The sequence below is a fragment of the Melanostigma gelatinosum genome (assembly GCF_949748355.1).
Source record: "Melanostigma gelatinosum genome assembly, chromosome: 16".
Classification (NCBI taxonomy): domain Eukaryota; kingdom Metazoa; phylum Chordata; class Actinopteri; order Perciformes; family Zoarcidae; genus Melanostigma; species Melanostigma gelatinosum.
In genome coordinates, this window is record NC_136649.1 from 8,043,492 (window position 1) to 8,070,122 (window position 26,631).

Genomic DNA, 26,631 nt, shown 5'->3' on the forward strand with positions numbered 1-26,631 from the left:
TTCTCCTGACATTGGTCTTCTACTTAAAGAATCCCTTAAAGTAATTACAAAAGACCTTCTTAACCAAAGTAAGGGAAACTTAAGGTGCGTCAGGCTCTAGCTTTAGCTCTGACATGGCTGAGTTTATAGCGATAAATGAGGAGTTTGCTCTCTCGTCTCTTGTCGCCAGACCCCAAGGCAGAGACCAGGCTTTACGTGACGGTTAACGGCTTCGAGTTTCACGTCTACAACCGCACTGACCTCTACTACCGACTGCAGGAGACCTTTGGACTGGATCCCACACTCATTACGCCCAAGAAGGACGAGGAGAAGGGACAAGAGGACCGAAACAAGACACTAGAGAGGTGCTGCCGAGGGCTCTGGCCAGTCAGTGTTCGGGTCGTTTTCGAGAAAATCCAAATTCACCATCTTAGTAGAAGTAATAATGACATTAAGATAATCATAAGCTCTCTATAGCTGAGCACTTACAGTATTTTGCGTCTGAACTTGGACTAGAATGATTTAAAAAAAAGTCTCTTTTTTGGTAAATAAAACTGGAAAAAAAAACATGAATCAACAATTTCCCAGAAGTTGCTGCACAGATGTGCTCCCTTCTCTGTCTGTTACGAGCAAATCCATTTGAAGTGTCTGCACAGAGGAGAGCTTTTGTCATCTCCCCACTGAAGGCCAAACAAATCGGTCTGACTGGAAGAAGTAGATCTATTGAAACTGTCTTCTGGTCCCCTGTGCAGCGTGAACATCAAAGCAGAGAGTCCAGACAACACGTCATCATGGCGCTCCCTCATTCCCGTCATCAAAGTCAACATCAGCACTGTAAGTTCCTTTTTTTTTTTAAATAGTTTTTTTAGAAATGACTTCTCGAGCGTTGATGAGAGAAGAACCCCAGTGTTCAGGCCTCGCTCCTTCACGGCATGTTTGCTCTCCCGCTAGGGTCGCATAGCGTTCGGGAACCACCACCTCCCCCAGACGCTGTGCGTGAACTTCGAGGACGCCTTCCTGACGTACGCCACCAAGCCTCCCTCCAGCCACCTGGACCAGTTCATGCACATCGTCAAAGGCTCGCTGGAGAACGTGCGCGTCATGCTGGTTCCCAGCCCGCGCTACCTCGGCATGCAGAATGACGAGTAAGTCCAAGTCGCTCGACTGGAGACTCGTTTAAAAAAAAATTGAGCTGTGAAATCACGTCCTCAAAGGCCGGCCCTTCCAGAGGGGTCACTTGTTTGAATTGGAGGGTTGAATTCATATAGAAGCTACACAAAAAATGGAAATGAATAATGTAGCAGAGTTTGGTATTTATTTATTCCAAATGATTTCTGAAACTTGTAAACATAATTTTTCAACTTATGTCGTTGTCGGTGCTAAAACTGTTTAGAATGAATGAATGCTCACGCCGGGAGAATAATGACTCGAAAATATCTTCGCCACTCATTTGTTTGGAAGCATACTATAATGAGAGAATTATAAAGATTGAAAATATACATAGAAGGGCCGCACTCTGTGCCTCCCTTCAGTGCAATTTAATAAATCACACTTAGGGGAGCTGCGCTGTGCGGGCCTTATTTATGTTTTTATTGCTGTATTATTTTGCTCCAGCAACGGCCTCCAACGGCTCTTGGATGTGTGCGACCACTTTACATTGTTTATCATTATGAAGTTTGAAATGGATAATTCTGTGAAATGCTCTCTTTCTCTCATTTCTTCTCCTTCTTGCTGTTGATCCTGCAGTGTGTATTGTATGGTGTGAATTCTTAAACACAGGCAGAGGACTCGCTCTATATCTCTTTCTTTGTTTTTACAAAATGAAAATAAATACGAACATTTTAATGTTAGTAAGGAGTTAATTGTAGATAATAGTTTTATCTGAATTCATTATTTTTGCTTAAAACATTATTGGTACATTTGCTGCGTTTAACTCAGCTTTTAGCTTGTTGAGTACAGGAGCTGCAGCCTTCTTTAAAGCATAAGAGATATTGTATAAAGATAAGGATATATATATATATATATATATTGTATAAAGATAAGGATATATATATATATATATATATACACACATCACAATGGGGCGATTGAAGCTTTTAATGCTAAAAACGTTGGCAGAATGTTTAAATATGGCATTTTTTTCAGAATAGAGTTCATAACCTCTGCGTATAATCTGTACTTTGCCTTCCAAACTCTGACCTGGTGATATTTCCCATCTAGACCTCCCAGACTGATGGGCGAAGGCTTTGTGGTCATGCAGTCCAACGATGTTGACATCTACTATTACCAGGACGAACCCGGTATGCACACACACACACACACACACACACACACACACACACACACACACACGAAAAAATGGCCTTCAACAAACTCTTGCGGTGCTGCGACGATACCAAAAGTTACATACAAATGTAACTGGGGATTTGTTGTTTCTTTGAAATAACTTTAGGAATAGTTTCTAATGGAGAAATACTGTGTTTTGCTTTGGAATAGAGCTGCAGGATATGTATAGTTTTAGTATTGACATTGTAGCCAATATGTTTATGAATAGTGAATACCGGTACATATTTTACTCAAACACAAAGTTCTTCATAGATCCAACCTCTTGATTCTGCTCTCAAGGTGCAACAGATTGATGTATTTACCACCTTTTTTTTTTTTTTTTTTTTTTTTTTTTTTTTTTAACGTACATTTTTCCGACCAAAAAAGTTACGATGGAGTCATCTGGCAAATATTCCTGTATTTTTTTTATATATATATATCGCAGATAGAAAAAAATATTTTTTTCCAATATCGTGCAGTCTTTCTATCGAACATCTCTTGATACTTCAGCGCGAGTACAAAAATATGAGCATGACCAATGGACGTTGGCTAAGTGACGAAGGAGCCGTAGAAAAGGAGTTTCAAGATTGCTTGCGTTTTGTACAACTGTTTGTTGGCAAGATTAGTTTAAGTCTTGAAAGGTGTGTGTGTGCGCGCGCAGGTCTGGTCCCCGAGGAGCAGGAGGGTGGGGAGGAGGCGGAGACGTGCAGTGAGGGTGATAAGCTTCAGGACCTGCCTCCATGCTGGGGTCTGGACATCGTCTGCGGAAAAGGAACCGACTTCAACTACGGCCCTTGGGCAGATCGTCAGAGGTGAGCGACGACAGCGGAAACACGGAGCACTCTTCTTGTGTCTTCCGCATGTAATTGAACGGCATAACAATATGTAACGGGTGGAAGAAGAGTGCCGTGGTCAAGTATAGCTCAAGGCTTTGGACTTGGGCTTCACAGATACGCTCTCGCATTTACACAAGCTCTTGATTTTCTCAGGGACTCTCTGTGGAAGTTCTTCCTGCCGGCTGACTACCAGGCCATGAAAGTCACAGAGGTTGCCCAGCCAGGAAAACCCAGACAGATCCAGGCCTTCGAGCTGCGCATGAACATCATCGCTGACGCCACCATCGATCTGCTTTTTACCAAAAACAGGGTGACTTTTGCTCTCGTGTGCTTTCTTCTCTCTCTCGCTCTCTTTTTATTTATTTAATTTTTTCCTTCATCTCGCCGACCTCTCTGATCTTTCTTCCTCTCTCTGCTGCTCCACTCATCTTTGTCTTCATGCGTCATCGTGTTTCAGCTGTCGATATCGCTTCATGCTTTATGCTTTTTCAAATTTTCATCCTGGATCAGTGCTTGGATTTTCACAAAGCTAAGCGTGTGAAGTGCATACTAAACATCAACACCAATGCACGTAGAATAAAAAGATAAAAATGCACGGACAGGTTATCAAGCTATTACCTCCTTTTTAAACAGATTTTAGTAAAGATTTGGTGGCGTTCTGTTATTCTGAAGGCCCCCTCTGCTGATTTGACAGCATATGTGACTGCTCTGTTTACTCTCCCCCCCCCCTCCCCCCACACTCTGTATTCATCCCTGTTACTAGGAAACCAATGCCATCCATGTGAATGTAGGGGCAGGCTCCTACCTTGAAGTCAACATCCCCATGACTGTGGGACAGAATGGTAAGTCTGCATTTAAAACAAAAATAAGACCAAAATGTCAGCACTTGGCTCAGTTCCCACAGCAGATGTCCCGCTGGCTTAAAGGCAGCTCTTGTTCATATAGAAGCGCACGTCAGCAGTTTCCCCATCGTCTGGTGATAATCTGGTGCACTGACTAACGGCTGAACTACAGCCACGACGAGCAGCTTCATCAAATGTCAGGATGAACTCATCCTTTAGGAAGTCAAACAGTAATGACGATTCTTCAAGCTGGTCAAATTAGGCTTATTAGTGATTTCACATATTGATTTCCATTGAGATTGCTCATTGTTTATCTGTCCCGCCCTGAATTTGACTGTTCTCAGTCCGTATCGACGCTCTGATGATGTTGTTTTCAGAGCTGTCCTCTATAAATATCCACCGTCTGCTACCTGCTCGGCACCAAACGGCAGACGGACACAGCTAGCGGCTAGCTGGCGAACACAGAGGAGCATTTATCGGCTAAAGAGACCGATAATTCCCTCAGGAGTGGGTAGCGACTAAAAACAGAGCTGAAAGAGAGAAAATATTCACCTTAAAGTCATTAGGTGAACACAAACTCCACACCAAATAAACAATGCCCTCTGGATGTGCAAATAGATGAAATCAATTTGACCAAAACACAACACCAACCTCTGTTACCAAGGTCTGTGAAGTCATTGCTGAACTATTTTCCACAAGGAAAACAGCAGAACTAAGGAGTGTGTTACCAATAAACCAAAAGCTTTATTCAGCTCAATTCCAGCGCAGAGCGCTGACCCCTTGGTTATTCACATTAAACATGTCCCAACTTCCCAGCAATACACCCACCAAGTGTGAAGTAGATCGGGTGAACTGTTCTCGAGATAACGGACAGAGCCGTATCCAGAATAATACAGCTGACCCTGGGGAACGTTGACATTCTCAACGCTGATGGATGTGAGGAACGTGCAATAATTTATCGCGCTGAGCTCATAATATTTTGTCAGTCATCAGTCAACGACCCTCCTCTGTCTCCAGAAATGTGGTTACCGTAAGTAACTGTTCAAATTTAGCCGGTAAATGAAATTATTTGCAAGAACTAGGCCCCAGCGCTGGGTTTTGAGAATTGATGGCCCTGCCTGTGTGTCCTCTCTCCTCTGCCCTCAGGCTACTCTCCTACCATCAAAGGCCAGCTGCTGCACGTGGACACCACCAGCAGCATGCAGTACAGGACTCTCCTGGAGGCCGAGATGCTGGCCGTAAGTAGCAGAGACGCTTTACAGTCGGGTTTTTGAACTCTTTCTTCTCCATCGACTTAAGATGCATGGGAAAGTTGAGTGCACAGTAAGTGAAATCATGTGCTGCCTCTCCCCTTTCTTTTTTTTTTTATATTTCAGTTTCACGTCATAGCCAGCTACCCTCGTGTGTGGAACATGCCTCAGTCGTGGCAGTGTGAGATCGAGGTGTACAAGGCCACGTACCACTTCATCTACGCCCAGAAGAACTTCTTCACCGGTGAGCTCTCCAGCAAAACACACTTCAGGAATGACATTGTAGCGCTTAGCGTTGTCATAGTGAGATGTATGAAACGTAACGGGTAAAGTTCCTCTCTCACTGTTCCCTCTGTTCTTTTTAGATTTGATCCAGGACTGGGCGAGTGACAGCGCGCCGGACATCTACTCCTTCGTGCCCTACTCCTGGAAGTTCAAGGTGCTGTTCCACCAGTTCGAGATGATCTGGGCGGCGAATCAGCATAACTGGGTCGACTGCTCCACCAAGCAGCAGGAGAATGGTGAGACAGAGCATCAAAGAGTCTGAGCTGGGTTGAGCTGAATTCAATCTTTTATTAGTGGTAGATTAATATTTTTAAGTGTATTTATTATGAGTAGATGTTTTAAGAATTTCATATTTTCTTTTTTTGATGCCAAAAAGTACTTTATTCGGGACACAAATTAAAAGTACAGTAATGTGTTCCCTTTTAAAGAACTAGAAATGATTTGTTTCTTCAGTGAGGTGCTTGATGTTCAGCATTGACGGCTGTTAATATCTGCACAAGATTTCTGTAACAATGAATGCATTGTACATATGTACAGATAATTCTGTGATTATGAAGAAAGGCCGAAAGGCCCCCCCCCCCCCCCATAAATCCTTTATGATAATAAATTGGGTGATACGGTAGTTTACAGTTTTGCAGCAGAACCAATGGACTTCCTGTTAGATCTGTGTTTAGTGCCCTGAAAGCAGTCGATGACTTAATGCCTCCTGAGCACTGGAAGCAGAATTGCAGATACTTTGACTCTATTAAGTCGTGATATATATTATACATACAGTATATACTCCGCTTAATCCCAGGGCAGACTAATCGATTGCTTTATTGATCTCCTATAGTGTACCTTGCAGCGTGTGGCGAGACGCTCAATATAGACTTCACTTTGTCTTTCAATGAGTTTGTTCCCACCACCTGCAACACCCGCTTCAGCTTGAAGGTGAGCCGTGCTTTCAGTGCATACCATACGGCTTCATACATGTATTTTCATATTGTTCGGATGCTTTTGTATTTCTATGCGCCTGTAGATTGAAATACTGTGACATTGACTGTGACTACATGTGGGTGAATGCACTTATATATGTGTGTGTGTGTGTGTGCTTCGTCCTCCTCAGGCGGAGGATACAGACCTGCGACTGTCCCTGCCGGAGTGCCACCCGAGCCGCGACCCCCTCCTCACCCTGTCCAAAGAATACCAGAACGTCAAGCTGCCCCCGGACATGTTCATGCCGGGGGAACACCAAAGCGCTCCCCCTCCCAAAAACACAAAGTCCCGCTGGAGGAACATCACCCACGCAGAGTGAGTTAAACCTGGGAGTTATTTCTCTGTAGTTGTGGGGAGAGGAGCGCGACTGTGTTCGCAAAGAGCAGGGTGACTCATCGTTGTAGCACACTGACTCACATCAATCCTAGGTAGTAAGTGGTGATTTCAAGTAAATGTACCACTAACCTTCACTTTCTATGCTTTGCTTGGTGAATAGTTGCTGCCTCGATACAATAACCTGTTTACTTTATTAGGTATTCCAGATGAAGATATGAAGTATAAGCTTTTCTAGGGGCTTGTCATAACAATTTCTATTTCCTTATCAACCCGTTTTATTACGTGTCCCACAGTTATTTATCCATCTTGGTCTGCATTCCCTCTGGAGAATGTTGCAAAGCAAGGATCTGTGTCAGGGTCGGGGAAGGTTCAAACCGATTTTAAATAGTTTGGTAGCGCATGCATCGTGCATTCCGCACACAAGTCCAAATTCAGATCATTCATAATCCATGACCCCGAGCCAGACCGTACTGATGCAGCACCGCCGCGAGAGACCCACTTCCCCCCCCCCCGGGGAGGTTACGATCAAACTCTGTCCGGACCGTTGCACTCTGTGCCGCAGAGAAATCGTCCGTGACCCATTTGCTGTCTCTCGCCCCGACTGCAACGTCCTCGGATTGAGCGGTTCATGAAGAGAACGATGTACCGGAAAATCCACTCAAACGATGATAAACTCTGTATTACGACTGTGAACCTGAGAGTGTGTATTTCTCTCCTCCTTGCATCAGAGCTGGCTGGGTGGATTGCTGGAGCGTACCCAACTTCTTGCTCATCATTGACTACACTTGGCACCCCATTTATCCCCAGAAGGCCGATGAGCAGCTCAAACAGTCGCGTAAGCTCCCCGCTTTAGTATCAATTCTCTGCTGTTCGTTCTAAAGCCAGCCGTCACAAAACGACTGTGTAAGAAATTGTAACAGTCTCTCACGTCTTTGCTCAGTCGCCTTACTTATGTCTGTTTTTAAAATGGATTTTGTCTTAACTCGCCCGTGATCTGCGTCTGCAGTGTCTGAGATGGAGGAATCCATCCTGTCGGCTCTGCGGCCCCCGGAGAACACCGGGGGGGTGCACCGCAACGCCCAGCCGCGCTACACCTCCACGTCTGCCTCGGCGGCTCACGGACGGATGCCCGCGGACCCCTCGGAGCTCCCACCCGACAGGCTTCACGTGGAGATGGAAATGTCCCCAGATTCTCAAATCATCCTCTACGGGCCTTTGCTCCGAGCGCTGATCTCCATCAAGGTACGGAAATGCTGGATTGCGGTGGCACCTTCGGTAATCGGCCCTCGTGTGTTTAATGTTTCGGTGTGGATGCTCGACGTGGATTTTGGATAATAGTGAACCAGGAAAGACTTGGTGTTGTGTTCCCACAGGAAAACTATTTCGGCGAGGACGACATGTACATGGACTTTGAGGAGGCGGTATCCAGCCCCGTGTTGTCCACCTCCTCCTCCTCGGGCCTCGGTTGGTCTCCTCTGGGAATGGAGGACAGCGAACAGAGGGAAAACTCAAACATCCATCCCCTGGACCTGCGCCCCTGGGACATCACCGTGCTCATCAACCTCTACAAAGTGCACGGCCGACTGCCAATGGTAAAACCGATCACCGCTAGTAGTTCACTTTAATCGAAAGAGAGAGAGATCAGTGTAGAAGTTTAGCAAATTGGGAGACAATCAAAGATTATGACACTAAAAATATCACTTCATCACAATGTGTACTAATATAATAGACATTGGAAAATGTGTCGTATATAGAAATAGATTTATAGAGTGTATAAAAAAGGAGTGCAAGACATTGTGAACATTCATGGGAAGTGTGTAGCTCTACATTTGAGTCCACTTTATTTGCCATCGTTTGTTTCCTAGCTTGCAAGGAATCTTTTTTCCGTGTTTTTTTTTTTTTTCAGTCGTGCCTTTTGAAGTCTGTGCGTTTCTGTACGAAAAACAACATGATGCATGACTCCACATATTTCCTCTCTTTGTCTGTGCCTCCAGCACTGCAGCAGCGAGGGTCCCGAAGGTCCATCCGGCTTCTTGGAGCGGCTGTGCTTTGAGATGAAAAAGGGTTACAAAGAGACGATGCTTCAGCTGCTCCTGTCTCCCATTCACATCTTCATCAGTGACAACTACCAGGTCAGAAGCACACCGGTGCCTGGTGGGATGTGCTGCTCCTTATTGCTCCATATAGTGCAGTGAGATTCATATTTTCTCTGTGGGAAATAGCTAAAGAAAAAATAATTAGGAACAGTGATGAAGTGTCCTGATGCTTGCAATACAACAGTCCAACAATAATACAAACGTCAACTATGTGCTCCTTCTACGGAAGCCCATTTTTCACTCTAATCTAAATAGTTTTCTCTCCTGTGTTCATGTCTTGTGAACAGGTTATCAAGTCTTAAACCATTTCCATCATACTTGGAAAATGGATAACCAGATCTTTCTTTGTTCTCTCTTACCTCTCAGGGCTTCCGTTCACCAATTATGTGTGAGCACAATTAATACACAGACAACGACTCATTAATCTGGCAACTAATTGGGTGACTCAGCCCTTAGAAAACACCCTGAATACAGCTTGCATAAGATCAAACGTACTTTTCACCAGCCACATCATTGCATAAGCACCTGCCTATTGTATAACCACGCAGAATTACTGAGCTTTAGCCCTGAGTTGGATCCTATTTGCTGTTTAGAGAGAATATCTTTCCTTAATCCCCGACAAAGCGCACGTGTCCTTTATCTCTCTCCTCTACTGAGATAACAAACTAATTTATTTTTTGTATGTGTGGCATGAAAAGGGATATTATGGAATGCAGAAGATGACACAAGTTGCTGCTATAAGATCAAAACATATTTGCGTGTGTGTGTGCGGCCGCTCTTTCGCCCACAGCGTCCCACGGCGGACGGGGTGTTGAGGGACGGCCACCTGAGCCTGTCGGGCCTGCAGATGAGGGCCCACGCCATGTTCTCTGCTCAGGGCCTCCCACTGGGCGGCGACACGCTGGAGTACGCCTGGCTCATCGACATGCAGGCTGGGGGGCTCACCGGCAGGGTCACAGTCCCACAGGTGTGTGCGTGCGTGTGTGCGTGTGTGTGTGTGTGTGAGACCGTGGTAAAGTACTTAAAAAAAAAAAAGAAATTAAAAAAAAGAAGCGTACTTGTATAAACGATACATGTGCAATATAATACGAGCCAACTTTTGTGCATTTATTGTTGTTGAGACTGTCAGACCGTCATCATTCTTTTATATTCTAGCTTGTGGCGGTGTTGTGTTTTATTGTTTTCTGTTGTAAGCTGTTCCTTGTGCTTTGTCCACCCCCACGATGACTGCAGTTATTCTACTCTCATTTGTGCATTCGCCCCAGCAGTAGATGTAGTCGTCGATTGTGTTGGAAGTATAACGGCCCTTTGTGCGCTTGTGATTATTAGGTGGCCAGTATGATACAGTGGGGGGAGAATTTCCTCTTCCACGGGGTGTCCCGAGAGTTCCAGCTAGAGCAACCCAAGCCCTCCGTCATCTGCCAGCATGGCGTCAATCGCCGCATCTGCGATGCCAAGGTACAAAACCGGCAGGAGACGACAGAATGCTGCGCAGCCTGAGCGTCGGTTCTCACAGTTCCTCTTCGTGTGTGTGTGTGTGTGTGTGTGTGTGTGTGTGTGTGTGTGTGTGTGTGTGTGTGTGTGTGTGTGTGTGTGTGTGTGTGTGTGTGTGTGTGTGTGTGTGTGTGTGTGTGTGTGTGTGTGTGTGTGTGTGTGTGTGTGTGTGTGTGTGTGTGTGTGTGTGTGTGTGTGTGTCATGCTCCCAAAAACAGCTCATTATGGCTTTTTTTTCTTTGTGAGATTTGAATGTTGGTCAGAACTGTCCGGTGTGAAGGGAAGGGTGCAAATGACATCGGATAATAAAGAAGGAGACCACTGTGAAGCTTTGTCTAATGATGCATGACTCAGAAAGCCAACTTTTTCTTGACGCAGCCGGAGACAAACCTATTGATGTACTCACAGCTACCTCACATGGCTTACAGACACAAACCTGTGATGTATGAAGTCACTTTGAGAGGAAACTAGCCTGTTTCACAAAATGTTTATTTGCGAATACTAACAAGGATATTTAAAAAAAAAAAAAAGAACCTCTGCCTGAGAGCCCTCGTTAGTTTCTGACAACAGAGCAGCTGTGGCTACCGGCCACGGCGCTGTGTGGAAAGCAAAGCCAGACTGAATTAAAGATGGCTTCCCCATGCAACCATTTAAACAAAAAAATGTTTTTCCAGCTGGGCTGCCTGCCGGGTCACTGTCGCACATCAGAGGAGCTGAAGTACACCATGACCCGGCTGGCCATGGATGGAGTTGACCTCTTCATTGTGGAGCATGGCTGCGCTGCCAACATCAGGGTAATTAGCACCCAACTGTTTATGTATTGTAATTCAAGAAAATATATTTATTCATAAAACTTGAACTCATTTAAATCCATGTCATGGGCTGTTTGGTTTTTGGTATGTGTAAAGATTTTTCCTTCCTTCCTTCCTTTTTTATTTATTATTTTTGTTTTACCTCTCCAGACGGCCATCATTCATGTTGCCAACTGCAACCTGCACAACCAGGCCGTGGGAGAAGGCATCAGCGCCGTGGTGCAGGACGTGAACATCCGGCAGTACATTGAACAGCAGCAGCACAGCGAGGCGACCAGGCTGCAGCCGGCCGGACAGGGTCAGGGTCCGGGTCAGCCGCTGGGTCTCGGGCAGCCCGCTCTGCTGCGGCGCTCCGTCTGGCTGGAGGCGGGTTCGGTCAACCTGAACCTCATCACGGCAGACGTCGCCCTGGCCGCCGACCATCCGGCCAAATGTGAGGTCCAGAGGCACTTTCTGGAGCTGCACGACGCTCGCACCAAAAGGTGGGAATTCGTGTGTTACAGTATTCTCTTTTTCAGACATTTGTCTCACAGCCTTGGCCATTATTGTTCACCTTTTTAATTCATTTGTGAAGAAAAATGTCAGTGCTGAAAGTTCTTTTCGATGTAGAAATGACTCACTGGCTGCATCACACGTCCTGTATGATGAGTCACAGATACAGTCACAAGATGTAATGTGAAGTAGGTCGGTTTAAACTAAACAAGATGATTCATGTGCAGGGATCCGGCTCATGATGTGTGATAATCAGCCGTTATACTGCTGTGATGATGAATTCAACATGATTGAAGAGCTCATAAACGGTCTGCAGGGAGCTATTATCAGTACAGATGTTCTCGTCTTCCTCGTACTTGGACACAATGTCTCTTATTACTTCAGCTGAATGCCCTGCGTGTGGGTTATGAAGAAGTTTAAAGTGTGTATGGATGTACATTCATGATTCTGGGAGAGTATACTAAAGGGAAGCTAAATGTTACGGCGAGGAGTTTTTAACTGGTCATGAAACTGTGTCAATTTAATACAGACGTTAAAACAAAAAAATAGTATTAAAAATAGTCTTCGTTTTACTCTCTTCCGAAACAAATGCACGCGTTGGCCAGATTACGACACAAGACGGCTGTGCTCATGGGAACTGTAGTCTTCATTCCGTGAAAATACGACAAAAAGTAAAGCATCTTGTAGTTGCTACACAGAACAAAGACCCAGGTATTCAATGATTATCAGATATTAACTTAAAAAGAAAGGGCCGATGCAACGTTTTATCGACAAGAGCCCGGCAAGTCCGCAACATCTTACAGACGACTCCATCCTTTGCTCACCTCTCCCTTTGCCCTCCTCTCCTCAGACTCTGGTTCCTGTGGCCAGAAGAGGTCCGCATTCGCAACAAGCGCAGCAGGAACCGCTGTGGCTGCCTCGGAGGCTGCCGGTTCTTCGGAGGTACCAACATGGGCCTGGACTTCTTCAAGCTCGAGGAGCTGACGCCGTCCTCCTCGTCCGCGTTCTCCTCCTCCAGCACCGAGCCGGACATGTCTTATGGCCAATCTCTGCTCCAGCCGGGGGAGTGGATTATAACCAAGGAAACGCCCAAAGTGGATGGTATGCATTTGCAAAGTTTTGATGTCGATTTCCAGAATTAATGCATGGGCCACAAAATACTGAATGCATCATAAAAGTACATGCCTGGAAGTATCGACGGTTGATCAACCAAATGCGTGTTTTCTCAGGGAGGGCTGTCGGACTGAAGACGGACACGCACTCGCCCTGCCTGCCTCCCGAGCTGCCTGAGAGGCGTGGCCAGCAACACCTCAGCCTCCAGGTGCCCCAACGCTCTCACAGCTCCGCCTCTTCCTCTGAGGAAAACAGCACCTCTAGTGCCGCGTTGCCCCTGCTGGCCGGAGAGAGGGACACCCCCTCGCCGAGCACGGAGGACCGCATGTTCCCCATGAACGGCAAAAGCCCTGCTGAGTGAGTAACATCAAGATCCTGTGGGGAAAAAAAGAATATGTCAGAGCATGTGCTTTAGGAATCACAAGCAGGATTTTCAATCTCTTTAAATCTCTCTCTGCGCAGCACCCTAGGGGACGTCCCAGAGGTCTCGCCAGTCTCACCCAACAGCTCCCAGGACCGCTCCTCGGTGCGCTCCCCCCTCTGCTCACCCCTCAAGCGTCAGTCCTCCGTGCAGTCCGGTCGACTGGGCAGCACCAAGAGCCTGTCGGCCGCCGTCTTCACCGACAAGCCCCCGCCGGTCCTGTCCGGAGGCGTCCAGTTCAGCAGCGAGGTCTCCCGCAGCGACGAGAACGTCCTGGACTCGCCGCGTCAGCGCAGGAGCTACGGCTCCTTCCCCTTCACGCCGTCGGCGGATTCCAACACCTTCCACCAGTACCGCTCGGCGGACTCCAGCATGTCGGTGGCCGACAGCGAGGCCTACTTCTCCGCCACCGAGGACTTTGAGCCGATCAGCAGTGCCGACGAGGGCCCGGGGACGTACCCGGGTCGCAAGAAGAAGAGGAGGCAGCCACAGCAGCCCCCGTACCACATGGAGAACTACAGGTCAGCTCCAATGATTATGATCTCAACAAGCTCGGCTTCTGTGGAAAAGTTCTCAAAGTTAAACGGTTGGGAGGAAGCTCTGATCAAAAGCTAAGCCCGGGATTAAGGCGATGTTAGAGTCCAGACGGCTCACAGTAGGATCAGATAAATGAATGACCTCTCCAGCAAGCTCTGACTCACATTGCTTGAAGTGTTGCCCTTTTAGATAACGATACAGAGGCCATTCTGAAGGATTTATGATTCACATTTTAAGATTGCGATGATTGCAGGAATTCGATGGTTCATAACGTGTCCTCAATTGGCCCGTTGCCTTCGTTGGGATGTTACAGTGAAATATCAAAGGCATGATTACGGCGCTGTGTGAAGAATTACAAGCTCTTTAACAAAAAAACAGGCCGTAAACTATTGCGCCAAATAACTTCTGATGACTCGCTTTGACATAAATGTCTTCATGGCACAACACGCCGGAATACATAAACGTTGTTTATGACATTTCTTTTTATGTTTAATGCCCCAACAAGTTTTGCATTTCATCTTGTTAAGCAACTTTCCCCCCGAAGCGAAACACGCTGCAGCTTTTTCATTTATTGCTCTGATTCGATCACTCCAGGATGGATGGGATCTAGGAGGGTTGTGGCAAATGCGGCGTTTGATCCACGGGCGGCCACTTACTGCGGCTGTGTTTTTTGCAAATTGGATTTCGGCCTCGCTCTGCAAATACCTCGTCATCTTTCTATTACCCCGAGATGCTCTCACACTGATTGCGACACGCTTTTTTTGATTGATACAGCCTCCACTCCAACACAAGTAATCAATTCGATCTCGTGAAAGGTTTCAACTGGTGCAAGCCTGTTGCAACGTAAGGCTGATATTTTCAAGAACATACAATTATGCACAGAAAAGAGCTGTAACGTCTAATCTAATTTTAAGGGTTTGTTCGACAGTAACCCGAATGTCCTTCAAGTGCAACAAAAAGGCTGTTTGCCACCAAAACATTCATGTATACGTTGACTATTTGTTTGGCTGTGAACCGGCTTAAACCACAATATTGAATATGTGAATATTTTGACCCCTCCCCCCCACCCAGCCGGAGCTCCATCTACCACAGCGTCGAGGGCCCCCTCACCTACGTTCTCAACGGGGAGCTGATCACCGAGCCGCGGCCCCTGCCCATGCTGCCCCCGCTGCCACCGCAGCCCCTGCCCAGCCACACGTCCCAGGCCTCCTTCGTCTCGGCCCTGGCCATGGAGGAGGAGAGTTCGGTGGAGACGGAGAAGACTGCCGAACCCGGCCCCGTGACCCGCCAGCCCCACGTCATGGCGTGCTACCAGAGCTACCTCGCCCACTACCAGGTAACGTCTTTCGCGTTAATGCCAATCCTAGGGTCCTTCAGGCATCGACACAAATACCTCCATCTGAATGTCTAGCGTGTTCATTTGGCTCAATGTTATGTTATGAAAGCGTTACCTGTGGTAACACCGAGCCTGTTTATTTTCACTCCACCTCTGCCAGGTCTCAAATTGGTCTGTCAAGCAGCCCACCAATAAGAGGACCTCAAAGTCGTCTCTGCACCGGCCCTTAGATTTGGACACGCCCACCAGTGAGGAGAGCGCCGCCTCCTTCGACCAGCTCTCCGTTCCCGGCTTTAAGGTAATAACTAATAACGGTCTTTGTGTGCATGTAGCGAGGCAAATGGCTCCATCAGCATAGATACTATAGTCAAACTTCAAACGTTTGGCTTGGTATTAGTTGTTAAAGTGATTAAATGATTTGTGTCCATCCACAATAACCCAGGTCATCAGTTTCAGGTTTAACTTTATCTTTAACACTACAGGTGATAAAGCAGGGCCTCTCAGCCAGCTCTCTACTGGACAGAGGACTTCAGCTGATGGGAGAGAACAACAGGTATTGAAGCCACATTGTTCTCACCCAGCTCATCCTATGTATCTATTCTAGTTACAGTAAAAACGTATCCACTGAAGACGGCGTGTGTTTTGTATTTGTGTATCTCAGTATACTTAACAGCACCAAGTAGCAACTCATGCTGTGTATTTTTATTCTGAGTATGTAGAGCTGATCAGAGATTGTGTCTTTGCTCCTCCACAGTACACCATACACCCCGCTGGATAAGAGAGCCATGGAGAACACAGACGAGGACACGACGACAGACGACTGGACTCTGGAGCAGCCCTTGGCTCAGACCAGGACCACGGCCATCGTGGAGGTGAAGGGAGCTGTCAACGTGGTGCTCACGCCCCTTGTGGCTGAATCCCTGGACAGGTACTAATTCTGCTGTGTGTGTGTGTGTGGTTTAAAGGGATAGTTCATAAGTTTTGAAGTGGGGTTTGAACTATCCCTTTAAGCCAATTTATTCCCTACACACACACTGCATCGTGGATCTAAAATTCCACCGACACTGCTTCAGGGTGTTATTCTGCTCCTGGTTGTCTATCAGTGTGACTCTTGTTTGCTAAAGGCTAACCATGTTGGCTTTTCGGTGGCCTTTTAAGCACTTTGCTCTTGGCTACAGCAGTGTGGAGATGGGTAAACTGTAGCTTGAAGATTGAAGCGAGGCCAATCTTCAAGTACTGACATCGTAAATTTGATGATCCTTGGAAAGGGCGATTTTTATATCCGATTGAGTTCTGATAGAACGGTTTGTAACAAAGCTATGAATCATTAAAACAAAGATATTTATAACCCTATGGAATTGTGTTGTTTTATTACAGCTCTTTTGTCTGTTTGGTCTCTTTTAAGGTACATCGAATCCATGGTCCACTTTGCCAGTATCCGTCATCCTGCGACCATTCTGGACGACCTGCACGGGAAAGTCCTCAACGAAGCCTATCAGATCAGCAAGTCCACGGTCACCGAGTCCGTAAGTACAGCAGTGCACAGGACAGAGCAGCAGTGACTCAAATCAGAGGGAGAGCTGTAATTCCTGCAATAAATGTGTCACGCGATTGTTTATTGATGGTATGAAATCAGTGTTTATATTCTGAATGTTTAAACTGATAATAGATGGATGGAGGGATATTCTAAATGGTTTTGAGGTTCGACACAACTCAGCTTCCCAAGTTTAAAAGTGGCTTTTGTTGGATCTGCATCCACACAGAGCCAAACAGGCAAGCAGGAGCACAAGCTGTCCAAGACGGAGGGCACGACCCCCGGCTCCCTCAACATCACTCACGGCCAGACCGACCTGTCCGTCAAACCAGATAATGTGAAAATCAAGGGCCTCCAGGCCAACGTCTCCATCCCCAAGGTAAGACCCGTGACCCGGGGTAATGAGAGGCCAGCGGTGGTCCTCAAGCTGTGCCCCGACCAAGAGAGGTTTGCGAGCGAGCGCAGAATCCTGAGCATCGCTTTAGATCGCGTTACATTTAAACAAAGAAGACACAACTTTGCAACAGTGCATCTGTGAAATGTAGCGTATGTAACGTTTAACTCTTTTAACATTGATTTTTCTATCGCCCTCTGTTTATCTTCATGTAGAGAATTAACAAAACAATCTTGCAGTCGGCAGAAGTAGCTTCACACGCAGTATATTAATCTTTTTATTGCCGTATTCATCCCAGTGGAACAGTAATTTGTCTTTTTAAAGAGATTCTTGTCGGCAATGCTTTAATTTATCTCCACAGCATCGGGGGTTTTAAGTTGAAGAACAATATTTTACAGCACAGTGGGGGTTAGTTCAGTTTATTTGTTTGTTTTTCCTGCAGGTGAATCTTTGCCTCCTGCAGGCTTCTGTAGAGGAGGGGTCACCGTCGTGCTCCAGTAAGTGCGTCACACATGTGTCTCTGGTGGCGCTGTGCTTCGACAGGATTGCCACCCAGTTCAGAATGAACAGGTAGCGCCTCTCCACTACTCCTCTTGTGTGTGTGTGTGTGTGGGTGCAATGACTCAGCTGTTTGGAGTAAATGTGCTCAGGACAAATATACCTGCTATACATCCTTTAAAATGCCTCCTGGCACATTCCGTTGAGGTTGATTGATTTTTTCTAGAGTACCATTCACCTTAGAACCAATTCAGTACGGTGCCAATCTTTAGGAATAATTCACTGAGATACTTATTGTTCTATTCATTACTTATTCTCATTTCTAAAAGTAGATGTATGTTTTGTACTCGTCGAACTAAATTAAGTCTGTTTCTTTTACTCAAAAACATCAGATTTTTAGGCTTTAATTTAATTTAATTTTTTCATTGCTTTTGGCTGGGTTGCCAAAATATATCTATCTATCTATCTAGCTAGCTAGCTAGCTAGCTAGCTATAAAAATAAGTTAGTTTAGAGTTTGTTTGTTGTTTTCTTTGAATTGTGAAGTAACAAAACGTGTTGCCAAAATACAGACAAATGTCCCCATTATAACCAATTTTTTATCCCACCGCCATTACGGCTTGAATTCATGCATTGTATTGTCTCTGGATTTAAATCTGTAGCCTTGGATTCAAAACGTTAATAATAATCTTTATTTGTATCGCACATTTAACACAGACTATGTAGCTCAAAGTGCTGTACATTTCAAAATACAGAACCTTACTTTTACAAATACTATAAATAAAAGCAGTAAGAGGAAAGCATGCTTGCATAGTAAGTGTCATTTAAAGAATATTAACGGCTGAATAAGAACCGGAAAACATTAAAAAAATGTTGTTTTTACTATCTTCCATCTATCTACTATCAGATTGAGCCATTTTCTCATGTTTGTTCAAAGGGTCAAATACATGCTATGTTCCTGGTCTCCTTGAAATGCATGTAGTACACAGAAAATATATAAAACAACAGTAGTGTTATATAAACAAACTGGTATTCAAAGAATTAAAATTCTGAAATGTAATGAGCATTTGGTAGATAGACGAGGAATGCCGTTGGTTAGACATCGTCTCTCACGTGAGGCACACGGGCAGCCAAGCTCGGCTCCAGACGCACATTTTTCATCCCACTCGTTTTCAGGGGCATTGTGGAGGAGACTCCCAACACCGCGGAACATGGCCGACCGTCCGTCATGCTGGAGAAGTACGCCTCGGCCACCAAAATGCAGCCTCAGTCTTCCGGCTCGCTGCGCTCCAACGCCGGCATCGAGAAAGGCAAAGAGATCGCCGCCAGACTCAACATCCACCGCATCCACAGCCAGCTGAGAGGCCTCGACTCCACAGGTTGGGACGTGCACGTCTTTCCTGAGCGGTGCACTGGCCTTTTACTAAAAGTTGCATTGTTTCTTCTGCTTTTCCTAGACATTGGCACGTGTGCCATCACAGCGATCCCTTTCGAGAAGTCCAAAGTGCTGTTTGGCCTGGAGGAACTGGAGGAGTTCTCCATGGTGGATGAAACCGATGCCCAGGCCACAGCGGGAGATCTCAGCCGCTCGGCGACATCTCTTGAGAAATGGGGCTGGATCATGTTCGAATGTGGCATTGAGAACCTCACGGTCAAAGGTAAAACAAAAAAAAAAAATCATTGAGTCATCCCTCAAGTTGAGACCTAGAGACAGGAAAAATGTAAAGATGAGTTGTATTGTGAGGGATGAAGAGAATTTGAGTGCAGATTTGCAAACGCATGACGCTTTGTGTTGCAGGCGGCCGTCAGTCGGGAGCCATTCTTTACAATTCGTTCGGAGTGCTGGGACGCTCGGACACGGGGGGGAAGACGGGCATGTCCAAGTCCAACGGGTCGACAGGCTCTCAGACGGGCAGCGGCTACAGCACCGACGTCTCTGATGAAAACCTGCCACATGACCCCCTCAGCCCCGCCTCTGATGCCAATGAGCACTCCGACTCAGACGACCAGGTGAGAAGTGTTGAATGCTACCGTGAGGTGGCAAAAAACGACGTCAAATCTGCTTTAACCCAACTGGAACTGAACATTTGTACCATGACATTTGAGTGTCACAGTCTGACAAACTCATGACAGCTTTTATCTGCAGCTGTCGGCTTAAAATGTAACTTAGCAAGCTCGCACCCTCCTAAATGTCACGGAGAGTGCAGGTGAATGTGAACATCTTAACGGAGAATCAATGCTCATTTTAATATTGTGGAGTATTCATGTGGTTTCTTATGTTCTGTGTTTCTACATTTTTATTTTGCAAACGTGCAAATATCGGTACCGATTGCCAGCCTTTTGATTCACATTTGAGTAATTGCCTTTCTCAAGCAAAATGAGTTCAATAAGACTGGTTCAGATGTGTATCCAAAAAAATTCCATTTATTCAAAATACATAAGTGAGAAAAAAGAGATTAAAGTCATCAAACTAGCAGAGATCCACTCTCATCTTGAAAACACGCCTTGATGGCAAATCAAAGCTCTAATCGGTCACAGAGGACGGCAGTAAGTCTCTTCAAACGCTGCGATGCTGAAACTCATTTCCTCCAAATCCCGGCGTTCTCTTGTGTGCTCTGCAGGATGAAGGGGTGGAGTCAGACGACCTGAAGAAGGACCTCCCCCTCATGCCCCCGCCGCCCGACTCCAGCAGCATGAAGCTGACCATCAGGGAGATCTGGTTCAGTTTTGCTGCGCCCACTAACGTGCGCTCCCCTTCACAGGCCATCTCCAGGTACGACTCCAATGCAATATACGGACCTCTTTACGCAAAGGCGTTCACACACAGTAAGTCCAGGCTTTGTGCTAAAGCTATACCAGCTGTTCATCACATTCAGACGAAAGACATGACAGTGACATCTGGCTGGGGTCTAAGTATGAGATTGTGTCATAAGTGCAGTGTTAAATGCCAGAGAGAGGTTTTTGTGAAATGTATAGCCATTTAGGAAAAATAAAATAACTTTTGTGTCCCCTGGCAACTGTTTGCGTCAACAACGTTGCTGCTGTCGCAGACTTGTCAGCCTCAATAGGTCAGGTACGTTCTGAGTGCAGTCGTGAGGGTCTGAGTTTTATTAGAAGTCAACTAACCGACACAAATCCTGTGTCTGCAGTCGAGATGAGAATAAAGGAACAGAAATCAATTCTTGTGAGATAAAATATGGCAAAAGTTGTTTACAGCATGATAAAAATATTAAACGGGAGAAAGAAAAATATATATCGATCAATCAGGATCTATTGAGGTGTTCAAAGATCGTCTGACTCTCTGTTGTGTTTACAGGCAGTTAAATCTGCTCAGCACAGCCACACCTGCCATTGGAGCCTGGTTGGTTCCCATCGACCAGCTCAAATCGTCTCTCCGCAAACTGGACATGGAGGGCACGCTGCGCGTGTGCGCCGTTATGGGCTGCATCATGACCGAAGCTCTGGAGGTCAGCAATGCGCCCGTCGACCCAAATCAAATGTACACGCATAATAGTCCAGCATCCTCTGACTGCCTTGATGAATTTGACCTCTTTTTCTTTCTTTGTTTTTGTCTTTCCCCCCCCGACAGAAAAAGAGCATCCACATCCCCATCCGGAGCAAGTACAACCGTGTGACTAAACGAGCCCGCTACCTGCATGAGAATCCCTCCTGCATGCTCTGTAACATCCTTCACCGCTACCTGCAGCAGGCGGACTACTCTGTCATCGAGGAGGCTACCATGGTGAGTGCCAAGCGCCCCATTCGCCTCTTTTCCATCTCTCCGTGTTTAGTTGATTGACTACTAAAATTGATACGGTCTCATTTGGAGTCGGGTTTACACAAAACAACCACCACTTACTTTAAGTGGTCTTGAGCGCTCTTGGCTCTGCTCAGCTGTTTTTAATTAATCCCTCACTGGTGGCACTGATCCAGTTCTTTTTATCTCATCCTTTCCATCCCAGAATGACGGGGTTCCGGCCCTCGTGACTCTGAAGAAGGGCCTGGTTGCTTTGGCCAGGCAGTGGATGAAATTTATAGTGGTAACTCAGGGCTTCAAAGCTATCGGTCTGATGAGGCCCACTCAGCTCGCCAAGCCCAAGGAGCCTGAGCAGAGCCTGGGCGAGACCATCCTGGGCCTGGACAACGGCGCCGCGCTGCAGAGTGACACCAGCGCCGACGGAGCCGAATTTGAATTTGACGCAGGTGGGAACTCGCAGATTTCAGCGTGCTAACACCATTTTTGACCCGCCCATCTGTGGACCGTGAAACTCCCAACCTCAACTTCTGTGTTTGTGCCGATTTTATAAATAGCAGGAAGGAGATTTAGTCATACATGATGTAGTGTCATATGGTTCTTCTAGGAGTTTTATATGATGTTATTTTTGTGAAGCCACAGTGAGTGAACACACCATGCTGCTGGAGGGAGCATGCAGTCGACCCCCGCCCAAAGAAGCCAACTCTGGTCCCGTCAGCGGAGTGGAGATCATGAGGAAACTGTCCAAGTCCCACGCGCACAACGAGTCTGCACTCAGGATAAAGGTACAGCTCTGAGAACTAGTGTCTCACGTATCTGCTGCAGGATGGCGTTGCATGAGAGTGTGCAGACATACCTAACAAATGCAATGGATATGCTCACACACAAAGATGTGCAATTTCACATCATATAGGATTAAGAAAAACAAAATATCTACAAATTTCTATAAAGCATTTGTAATAGTGAACATAAGATGTACAGTAAGGCAAGGCAAGGCAAGGCAAGTTTATTTGTATAGCACATTTCAACAACAAGGTAATTCAAAGTGCTTCACATAAAACCATTAAAAGCATCAAAACATAAGGCAAAAGAAAAGGAGATTTAAAAACAATTAAAGAAACAGTGTAAGAAATAAAATTCAGTCGTAAAAAGTAAAGGAGATTTAAAACATACATTGAAACAATAATCGATGTCTCCCTGAGACATTACGCTGCACGCAATCAACCATACACTGCCGCAATTCTGCAATTACTCGCACACAAACCACGTCTGGAAAAGATCTCTGCCGATCTGCGTTTTATAGTGTACGCCTTGCACGAACTCGGTCCCGGAGGAAATGGCGACATATTGTACACTTTCTAAATTTGAATCGATGTCTCCCTGAGACATTGCGCTGCACGCAATCAACCATACACTGCCGCAATTAGACATGTTCTTTAATCCAATACCTGATGTGGGGGTGTGACATATTTCTCCCGTAGTGAACATGTGAATTAGGCAGAGATTAACCATTTTCATTAAATCATTTGGGAAAGTGCCCACTTCACTTATTAGTTCTTTCCAAAATGTTTGCATCGTCTCACATTCCCAAACACAGTGCACGAGGCTTCCTCTCTGTGTGGCGGTCTCCTTTGTATTCAGATGATTCTCTCCACCTGTAGAACAAGCTTCCTAAATACCCGAGGGTTGTTGTTTAATTCAGGGCGTAAAACATTATTTACCACCGCTTTCCAATTAATTAGATGCATAACTTATATTTAACCTGTAGCTTTTTATTTGCTTGCTTTTATGTTTTTATTGCTTCTTAAAAAGCCATTTTTTACTAGACTTAAACTACTTCTTTGTTTGTTCTCGTTCTCATTGTCCTTTAAATGCAATCTGAATTGCACATTGTTTTGAATGACCTTGTGTCTTAGGGAGAACACCAATGCCTTTAGTCCCGTCTAGAACATGGGTAGTGGTGCACGAAACGAGTATCACGGAAAAAGTAACTTAGAAAGATTATCCTGTCAAAACTCTTTATTCTTAAGTCGTAAACACAGACAATTACTTTACCTCAACTGCCTCCCGGGGCTGCTGTAATACCAAATACACTGAACCAAAAACAGTGAAGTTGAAATGATTTATGATGAATTGATTCGTCATTGGACAGGAAATTGATCAGCAGAAATTGTTGAAGCAATAATGCTAAAATGTTACACAACTAATCAATGAAATGATCAGAGAGCCAGGAGGGATCAGAGCTGGCACTGAGTGGAGACATTACATTTGTTTATACCAACTCAGGATCTGCCAGTCAGCTCTTTCATCAAAAGAAGACTATTTCCATAACGGATCGCGTCCGTCGCCGGGTATCCCTCTCCTCTTTCGAAATATAATATAAAAAAAAGCCCCAGGCAGTCGTGTAGCGCGATCACCATCTGTACTTCTGTCACACGCAGGGCTCCCATCCGTACCAGTCGCTGAGCTACACCAGCGGCGACACGGCAGCTGACTCACCTGCCCATGTGAGCCGCCCGGGCCTACCGGCCAAGGACAGCCCCAGGAAGGAGAGCCTCCTGAGTAATCTGACGGGCAGCTTCCGGAGTCTGCACAACCTGCTGGAGGGCATGCCCCAGAGGAACGAACCGTCTGCCGTCGCCGCCGCCAAGAGCGGCTCCCTCACTCGCACAGGTGCGTACGCAAAGGACGTGGAAGGTTCTGGTGAAACTGCAGAGCAGCCTTCACTTTGTATCACAGCATGTTAAAAGTCTTCTTGGCATTTTTGCTGCAAGGCTGACCTCTACCGTCCAGTAATGCGAATACAAACGCACCAAAATAGATTCACAGCTTGGGCCCTGCTGGATGCCCACAGCGAACTGATGTGCAGAGTCAGTTTGCCACGAGTTTCACACTCCCAACAACCCCTGCTGATGTCCCCTCGCTTCAGGAAAGCAGTAATTCTACATTTAAGCTTTCGCAACTCCGCCTCAACAAAACACACCAGAGGCAACTGCATAAGAAAACAAGTGTAAACAGAAAAAAGCATCCACATGTTTTGATTCCTCATACTAGTGTGTGTGTGTGTGTCAGAGCTTAAATATTGTACAAACCATGTCTTTGTCACAACTTTTATAATCACCAAATTTAAATTGACATAAACCACATGTGCCTCGATGATGCAAGATGAAAAATGATCCGTCAACAGCAGTCTGTGTTCTGTCCAGTGTTCTGTTTTTTTTTTTTTAGTTCCATGATGTAACGGGCTCTCAATCTCTCTCTTTTGGGGTCTCAGGAAACAGTTTAGGGACGGACATGCTGACCGAGCACCCGCTGCTATCCGTGCCGGCCTCGGTCAGCTTTTACAACTGGATGTCCAACGCTGTGGGCAACAGGACGGGGGCGGTGACCCAGGACTCGCCCGTTAACCGCTCCCAGCACAACAGCCTGCAGACAGGTCAGACATCGTGTGCGGACACAGTATTTGTTTCTTTGCGATTAGATGTCGTGGTGTAAGGCTGTTCATGCTTCACAGTAGCTTTGACGGCACAGGATTCACGTGCTGTTGCTGTTTCACGAGACCCACTGGATTCTCCGGTCAACCACTACCAGTACCAACCACTACCGACAGTTACCAGTCCAGAAGGAGGTCAGGGGTCGTTGCTCAGTGTTGTGCTGATGATGTTGATCAACTAGTTAGCCGGCTAGCCCTTGGTTTGGTCCCCCGTTTGTTCGTTCAATAGTCACCTTGTAGTCTGCGTAAATCCATCCCACAGAAAAGCCTGGAAACAGGTTTGTTGTTGTTGTTGTTGTTGTTGTTGTTGTGAATACAACAAAATTACCTTTTATTCACGCTGGAGGGAACTTGATTAGATATACATTTAACTATTAATACTGTGTCGATCTCAAAGCAGTCTGAGCAAATAATGCAAACTTCCACTTATAGCGTTAAGTTGTAAAGCACAGATGTCGCTTTCTCCTTTCCAGCCATCAGTACAGATACGCAGCGTCGGGTTATCGGCCAATATTGAGTCCCAATCCAACACCATCAGTTTTTAATTCTTTATAAGTCCCACATTAATGATGCAACATGTGTTTGATACCAAAAAGAGTGAAGTGGTAGCTGATTCAACCTTCATCCCTTGTGCTACAGGCCTGTAGCGGTGCAGCTGTGATGGACAGATGAAGTCCTGTTGTTCTCTCGCTGTCAAACATCTTGTGAGAACCGGAGCATGTTAGTGGAGTTTAGCAACCTGAAATGTTTGTTCATCCATCACAGCGCCGCTCTTTCCCACGCTCTGTTCCTCTGCACGCCCACTCACCTTCTGAGGCTGCATCCACACGAAAAAGCAGTTGAAACAGCCTCTTTGTCCAGGCGAGCGCTTCAGAACTGATTTCCGTCGGCACAAACTCACCTGATAACGCGTATCGCACAACCTTTCACTTGCTACTGGACACAGCCGTGGCAAATACAATCCAAATTGCTTGACCAATAGCTTCCCTCCTGCACATGAAGGCAGTTGTAACGTTATGAAATGCAGAGTTTAAATGCACAGCAAGGTCTGCAAAATGTCCAGACTAAAACGCATCCCCCGAGTTTTCAAACTAAAACGAGGTAATCGTTTTCAAAAGTGTTATGTGTTTAAACACGTAGCAGTGTGGAAGTAGCCTATTCTTTACTTTGAAAAGGTACATCTTGCCATCACAAATTAGCGGAGCACTTCTGATTGTGTCGGTACGATTCTTATCGCACGTGAAAGGCTGGATCCGTGCCCGAGGCGATCAGCGTCGTCGTTGTATCCACTCCCCCCGGGTGTCGGTTAATGTCAGCGCGGCAACTTAGCCGGAGCAGCTCCTCACAAACACATTAGCAGGATGTGATGTGGCTCTTTAGAGTCCCAGATCGTGTATAAAATGGCCATAAAGTTGCTCTTAACACTCCCCCGTGATGTGACGGTTGCCTTCCATTTAATTCACTCTCATCTTTTGTTGAGAGGAGGTGGAGTGGTAAAGTGCTTCACCCTTTCACCCCCCCCCCCCGACAGGTGGCACGTGTAACCTGCCCACGATCCCCTCGGCGTCGGACTTCAACACGGTGCTGTCCAGCGACCAGAACACCCTGGACGGGACTCCCTCCCAGCACAGCACCAGCCAGGACGAGATGGACGACGTTGAGGAGGGCAACCAGTGCCCCGCTGCTGTTCAGCTGGCCGACGCTCAGGTGCCGTGGATACGCCTGTCCGGCTTCCTTTGTCATTTGTTGTGCTTGATGTCTAAACTGCCACCAAGCAGGCAATTATAAAAAAAACAAAAGGAGTCCCTATTGTTTGTCCTTGATTCGTGTT

The 26,631-nt window shown here is 46.2% G+C and overlaps 1 protein-coding gene across 1 annotated transcript in view; it reads left to right on the forward strand.

Annotated features, from left to right (window-relative positions):
* The window catches only part of kiaa1109 (KIAA1109), a gene marked incomplete at its 5' end in the record, with an annotated part of 62,681 nt that overhangs the window by 1,998 nt on the left and 34,052 nt on the right, over window positions 1–26,631 (forward strand). Inside the window, 41 exons of the mRNA XM_079286774.1 lie at window positions 170–344; window positions 732–813; window positions 931–1,124; window positions 2,200–2,279; window positions 2,966–3,116; window positions 3,294–3,450; window positions 3,904–3,982; window positions 5,129–5,220; window positions 5,359–5,476; window positions 5,598–5,753; window positions 6,350–6,447; window positions 6,623–6,807; window positions 7,557–7,663; window positions 7,835–8,070; window positions 8,202–8,420; window positions 8,823–8,960; window positions 9,715–9,891; window positions 10,254–10,382; window positions 11,093–11,212; window positions 11,381–11,712; window positions 12,573–12,823; window positions 12,952–13,192; window positions 13,298–13,777; window positions 14,865–15,129; window positions 15,290–15,427; window positions 15,612–15,682; window positions 15,884–16,057; window positions 16,535–16,655; window positions 16,893–17,042; window positions 17,500–17,627; window positions 18,730–18,932; window positions 19,011–19,211; window positions 19,352–19,563; window positions 20,175–20,326; window positions 20,870–21,020; window positions 21,143–21,295; window positions 21,516–21,756; window positions 21,944–22,092; window positions 23,749–23,980; window positions 24,582–24,743; window positions 26,332–26,507. Of these exons, the coding sequence (XP_079142900.1) occupies window positions 170–344; window positions 732–813; window positions 931–1,124; window positions 2,200–2,279; window positions 2,966–3,116; window positions 3,294–3,450; window positions 3,904–3,982; window positions 5,129–5,220; window positions 5,359–5,476; window positions 5,598–5,753; window positions 6,350–6,447; window positions 6,623–6,807; window positions 7,557–7,663; window positions 7,835–8,070; window positions 8,202–8,420; window positions 8,823–8,960; window positions 9,715–9,891; window positions 10,254–10,382; window positions 11,093–11,212; window positions 11,381–11,712; window positions 12,573–12,823; window positions 12,952–13,192; window positions 13,298–13,777; window positions 14,865–15,129; window positions 15,290–15,427; window positions 15,612–15,682; window positions 15,884–16,057; window positions 16,535–16,655; window positions 16,893–17,042; window positions 17,500–17,627; window positions 18,730–18,932; window positions 19,011–19,211; window positions 19,352–19,563; window positions 20,175–20,326; window positions 20,870–21,020; window positions 21,143–21,295; window positions 21,516–21,756; window positions 21,944–22,092; window positions 23,749–23,980; window positions 24,582–24,743; window positions 26,332–26,507 (7,076 nt within the window). The remainder of the gene's footprint in view (window positions 1–169; window positions 345–731; window positions 814–930; window positions 1,125–2,199; window positions 2,280–2,965; window positions 3,117–3,293; window positions 3,451–3,903; window positions 3,983–5,128; window positions 5,221–5,358; window positions 5,477–5,597; window positions 5,754–6,349; window positions 6,448–6,622; window positions 6,808–7,556; window positions 7,664–7,834; window positions 8,071–8,201; window positions 8,421–8,822; window positions 8,961–9,714; window positions 9,892–10,253; window positions 10,383–11,092; window positions 11,213–11,380; window positions 11,713–12,572; window positions 12,824–12,951; window positions 13,193–13,297; window positions 13,778–14,864; window positions 15,130–15,289; window positions 15,428–15,611; window positions 15,683–15,883; window positions 16,058–16,534; window positions 16,656–16,892; window positions 17,043–17,499; window positions 17,628–18,729; window positions 18,933–19,010; window positions 19,212–19,351; window positions 19,564–20,174; window positions 20,327–20,869; window positions 21,021–21,142; window positions 21,296–21,515; window positions 21,757–21,943; window positions 22,093–23,748; window positions 23,981–24,581; window positions 24,744–26,331; window positions 26,508–26,631) is intronic.